This window comes from Dermacentor albipictus, chromosome 6 (assembly GCF_038994185.2).
Source record: "Dermacentor albipictus isolate Rhodes 1998 colony chromosome 6, USDA_Dalb.pri_finalv2, whole genome shotgun sequence".
NCBI classification, from domain to species: domain Eukaryota; kingdom Metazoa; phylum Arthropoda; class Arachnida; order Ixodida; family Ixodidae; genus Dermacentor; species Dermacentor albipictus.
Window position 1 is genome coordinate 17021800 of NC_091826.1, and position 5701 is coordinate 17027500.

General features: G+C 43.9%; 1 protein-coding gene across 1 annotated transcript in view; it reads right to left on the reverse strand.

Annotated features, from left to right (window-relative positions):
- Nucleotides 1–220: 220 nt before the first annotated feature.
- LOC135914423 (uncharacterized) overlaps nt 221–5701 on the reverse strand; it is a 10637-nt gene continuing 5156 nt past the window's right edge. Inside the window, exons 4-6 of the mRNA XM_065447263.2 lie at nt 4103–4159; nt 2773–2947; nt 221–452 (exon numbers count right to left, since the gene is read on the reverse strand). Of these exons, the coding sequence (XP_065303335.2) occupies nt 437–452; nt 2773–2947; nt 4103–4159 (248 nt within the window). The 3' untranslated portion in view covers nt 221–436. The remainder of the gene's footprint in view (nt 453–2772; nt 2948–4102; nt 4160–5701) is intronic.

Sequence of the window (5701 nt, forward strand, 5' to 3'; positions counted from 1 at the left end):
TTATTATTTTATCTTGTTGTACTGAGGCGTTGTGGCGTCTTTCTCCGTAATCGAGGAGATCGTGTCTTCTGAGTCAACACGTTTTAATGCACAATAAAGGTACCGCTTTCTCTGCAAGGTCCATCACGGAGGCTGAGGAACGCGTTCGTCGCTGAAATCTGCAGCATGTCTTTTTTAATGGCACAAGCTACCGCTTACAAGGATGTCAGTCAACCAAAGGTTGATTCAGTCGGCAATTTTTATTATTGAATCGAGGCTTCAGCGAAGTCAATCGCTAGCAGCCTTGATCAAACGGCCAAACGCCGATGAAAGTCGATGCTACACGTTGGTAAATGATTTTCCCATTAGCAAAACAGGGGTCATAAATGTTCACTTCAATATGTCTGGACTGGATTCACACGCCTTCTCAAGGGGGTGACTGCTTCTTCAGCATGACTTATCCCTCCAGGATGCTGCAAAGCGAGAAAACGATTTATCAGAAAAGATAACAAGCTCATTTCGCAGGCAGTGTGGCTGCAAATGAAGGATAGTAGTACGTTGACGCAGGTCTTAATGGTGATGCACATACAAATATTGCGTTTGTTATTCGCCGTGGTTGCTTAGTGGCTATGGTGCTGGGCTGCTAAACACGAGGTCGTGGGATCGAATCCCGGCAACGGCGGCCGCATCTCGATGGGGGCGAAATGCAAAAACACCCGTCTACTTAGATTTAGGTGCACGTTAAAGAACTCCAGGTGGTCTAAATTTCCGGAGTCCCCTACTACGGCGTGCCTCATGATAAGGGAAAGGCAAGGAGCTTAACAAAATAAACGTTCGGTTTACTACCCTGCTTGAGGTAATGGAAATAGCATCCGAAATGATCCTATGGAAGAAAGGTGACCAGGTGTACAGATAAGCACGCACAACATTGTAAGTAGCATGCGTCCATATCACAGTATAGCTATAATGCATGAAATATAGGACCTAAGCTTAATCTCGCAAGCACTGTAGACATGTTGAAGCGAGCTGACGGAAGAATTCTATACTGACCTATACAGTACCCAGAGCAGCCACGATACCTCTATTTGTAGTAATAAACAGGTTACAGAGGCTCCTTCTATAACTAGCGATGAAGTTAGAGGGCCTTGCAAGACATGAAACGGGGAAAAGCGGGAGGAGAAGATGGAATAATAGTCGATTTAATCAGAGATGGAGGAGACATCATGCTTGAAAAGCTTGCGGCCCTTTATACAAAATACCTCACGACTTCAAGGGTCCAGAGAACTGGAAGAATGCCAACATTATACTAATCCACAAAAAGGGCTATGTTAAAGAATTGAAAAATTAAAGGTCCATCAGCTTACTTCCAGTATTGTATAAAATATTCACCAAAATATTTTCGAACAGAATAAGGGTAACACTTGACTTCAGTCAACCAAGAGAACAGGCTGGCTTCAGGAAGGAATACTGCACAATGGATCACATCCATGTCATCAATCAGGTAATCGAGAGATCTGCAGAGTACAATCAGCCTCTCTATACGGCTTTCATAAATTACGAAAAGGCACTTGATATTTTAGAGATACCAGCAGTCATAGATGCATTACGTAGTCAAGGAGTACAGGAGGCTTACGTAAATACCTTGGAATATATCTACAGAGATTCCACAGCTACCTCAATTATCCACAAGAAAAGCAGAAACATACCAATAAAGAAAGGGGTCAGACAAGAAGATAGAATCTCTACTATGCTATTCATTGCACGCTTGGAAGTATTCAAGCTATTAAATTGGGAAGGCTTAGGAGTAATAGGAGTGAGGATCAACGGCGAATATCTCAGCAACCTTCGGTTCGCAGATGACATTGTCCTGTTCAGCAACACTGGAAACGAGTTACAACCAATGATTAAAGACCGTAACAGATAGAATGTAAGGGTGGGGTTGAAGATTAATATGCAGAATACAAAGATAATAATAAATAGCCTGGCAAGGAAACAAGAGTTCAGGATCGCCAGTCAGCCTCTAGAGTCTGGGAAGGAGTTCGTTCACTTAAGTTAAATACTCACAGGGGACCCTGATCACGAGAAGCACATTTACAGAAGAATAAAAGTGGGTTGGAATGCATTTGGCAGATAGTGTCAGTTCCTTACTGGAAGCTTATCACTATCATTGAAAAGAAAGGTGCACAATCAATGCATTCTACCGGTGCTGACATATATGGGGCAGAAACTTAGAGATTGATAAAGAAGCTCGTGAAGAAGTTAGGCACCGCGCAAAGAGCGATGGGACGAAGAATGCCAGGCGTAACGTTAAGAGACAGGAAGAGAGCGGTGTGGATAAGATAGCAAATAGGGATAGCCTAATTCTAATTGACATTAAGAGAAAAAAATGGAACTGGGCAGGCCATGTGATGCGTGGGTTAGATAACCGGTGGACCATTAGGTTTACAGAATGGGTCCCAAGAGAAGGGAAGCGCAGTCGAGGACGGCAGAAGACTATAGGTGGGGTGATTAAATTAAGAAATTCGCAGGTGCTAGTTGGAATCGGTTGGCGCAGGATAGGGGTAATTGGAAGTCGCGGGGATAGGCCTTCATTCTGCAGTGTACATTAAATAGGTTGATGATGATGGTAATGCTGCTGATGATGGTATGTTTGGGGTCGCGTAATATCAAGTGAAGCAAGAGGCAGCACCTTGCATGCGCCCGCCGCTTCCGGTGGGAAGCGAACGCTTCGGTATGTCGACGACGTGTTGCAGTGTGAAGGGGATTTCACTATTTCCTTAGTCTCAACTATACCTTGACCGTGAGTAGACGTCCGTGAAGTCAGCTGACGTCGTCCATTCCGTTGAGTTAACGCAGACGCCTCCGACCACTTGTAACCGAGGCGGGTTGCAGCTGCACCAGCCATCCACGCACTCGGCCGCACCACCGCACGGGGTCACAGCGTCACACGTTCCGTTCACCTCGCCCGCTGTGCGGTGGTCGGTCGGATGCAGCATTGTTGAATTATTTTCAAGTATGCGTGATAAGCGGAGGCGTAACACTGTTTCTTTCTGCAAATAAGAATATGCTTGCGCCATCCAGACGCCCACAAAAGGAATACACACCGTGCGTATTCAGTTTTGTGGTCGTCTGGTCTGCAAGAGGATCTTATTTACTGCCACGCGGCAGCTAGCCATATAACATGTCCTTCTTAAATACCGTTTCACCCTCTTTTCATTGATCGTTGTGGCTGAGTTTAGTACTATATGCTGCTAGCTGGTTTGGACATGTCCCCACTTGGCGCCGGCGGTAAGAGACGTATCGCAGGTTTTCTCAAACAAGGGAATCGCACTACAGTGCGTACAATCGGCCGTAGAAGTTTACGAGACAAAGCAGTTGCGGCAAAAGTTGAATTCCCGCTAAGCCTCGGCAGGAAGCCTCGAATTCAAGGTTCCAGTATGTCCTCGCGACGTATACAGCGATCCAATCAATTAGAAGCGGCATGCTATAGCGATGCGAAAATGCCCATTTGTCGTATGAACCATGTACGAAGCTTTGCAGGCGTGTGCGTATTGGAGGAAACGCCAAGCCTTGTTAATAGCGTATATTTTTACGTATGCTAAACAGAAATACTTTCTTATGCAGCATTTGTGAACCGCGTCTCTTCGATAGCAAAACAACCGCTTGAGGACGCTTGGTATCTGGAAATATGTGTGGCGGTGCTACAGTGAAGATCCCGCACTACCTCGTCATGACGTCACGTATCTTTACAACGTTTATTAGAGTCTATCTAAATGTTTATCGATAAAAAAGGACTTAATTGAATTTCAAGGAAGCCAAAGATACGACCTATGCAAACGTTAAAGGAAAGGTAGATTTTATTCGCACAATATCCTACACCACCCGCACTTAAGTTTGCGAAAGTACTTCGAAAGATGCAATATCACACTACCCACTACAAATAGTACGTTGGAGATTACACCGTCCGATGTTCTACTTAGGAGCTATTATTAAGGTACTTTTGACATCAGAAAAAAAAAATGAAATGCGACGATATATTGTTATAAAGTCATAAGAAATATTCGGCAGTTTCATATATATGACGCAGCATAGGGCATATAGGGCATATATGTTCAGTACTTACGCTTAGGCAGGTCAGGTGGTCTGAAAACGTGTATGTGTTTTGGTGGCAAAGTGGTACCTGCAGGGCACAACACGATTTCAGTTGCCGGTTGATCGTCTTTTCTTACGGAAAGTCAAATGCATACTTTTGAAGTACGCTGCAGTCGAAGACTCCGTATTAATTTTAGCGTGAGGTAGACTTCAACGTGCACTCACACTTCAATACAAGGACATTTTCGAAATATGGCACTATAACAACGCTATGTCACATTATTACCGAACATATAGGATCAAGAAGAGAAATACCAAGTCACGTAATGCGTACTGCAGGCCATCGGTGCTGTGTTGTCGTTACAGAATGGGTGCCAAGATAAGGGAAAAGACAATCGAGGATGACAGATGACTATGTGCGCTCTTATGAAATTACAAAATTCGAATGCATAGTACGGAGTTAGCTAATGTAAGATTAGGGGCCGTTTGTGATCCATTGGAGAAGTCCTTGTCCTGGACTGGAGATAATAGATTATAATACTGATGATGATGAAGAATAATAAGACGATGAGATGCACTTCCAGTTGGACTGGTATCATTATTAGATTACTTTTGGAATTGCAAACGGTCCAGTTTCATAGCGGGCAGATGGTTCTCGATTAAGAGTGGAAGAAATGACTAAACATCAGTACCGACGGCCCTTTCGTACTCCTACACCATCGCCCCAGGACCTCATACATTTTAGCGACGTCTGCTCAGCATCACGGAATTGGCTAATAACAAGGAAAACTTTATTACATCGCACTTACAAATACGTGATGGTGCTAGACGAAGGCAGAAAAGTAAGACAAACTAGGTACGCGGGATGATGTAGCCTGTACGTTAATGCAAAGTCCATAAATGCTACCACTTGGTCTGGCTCCTTACTCTTGCGTTGTTAATCTAAGTAACCGGTATAATACGTACTTCAATGCCCACTACCACTTAAAATTATGTTAAATTTTGGGGTTTTACGTGTCAAAACCAAGTTATGATTGTGAGGCAGGTCATAGTGGGGGACTCCGGATTATTTTGGACTACCTGGCGTTCTTTAACCCGCGTCCAATGCATAGTACACGGGCATTTTTTGCATTTCGTCGCCATCGAAACGCGGCCGCCGCGGCTGGGGTGTGAACCCGGGACCTTGGGCTCAGCAGCGCAACGCCAAAGCCACTAAGCAACCATGGCGGCTACACTGCTACTAAGGAGGACGCCAAAAGTATTCAGTAAAAGAGGTCAGACTGACCGAGTGATCGATGAGAACTGCACTTTTATTCCTTCCTGTGCAAAAGATTGATATTTACCTTTGTAAACGAAAACTGAACTTACAATACTTGAATTTCACATTTAAGCAGCGATTATTAAATGTGGACGAAATTATTGTGACGTCAGAAATGAAGCGAATTTTTAGCCAATATTGATGCTTCTTTTTTCTGTAACCAGCCGCAGAAGGTTATCAATACCATGATGACACCTTACTAACATTCGAGGGCGCTGTAATACAGCCTAAATGTGCTGTTAATTAGCTAATTAGTGGCTACGATAACGTATATGTTGAGTCATTGATAAAGCGCGATGTGATATGATTTAA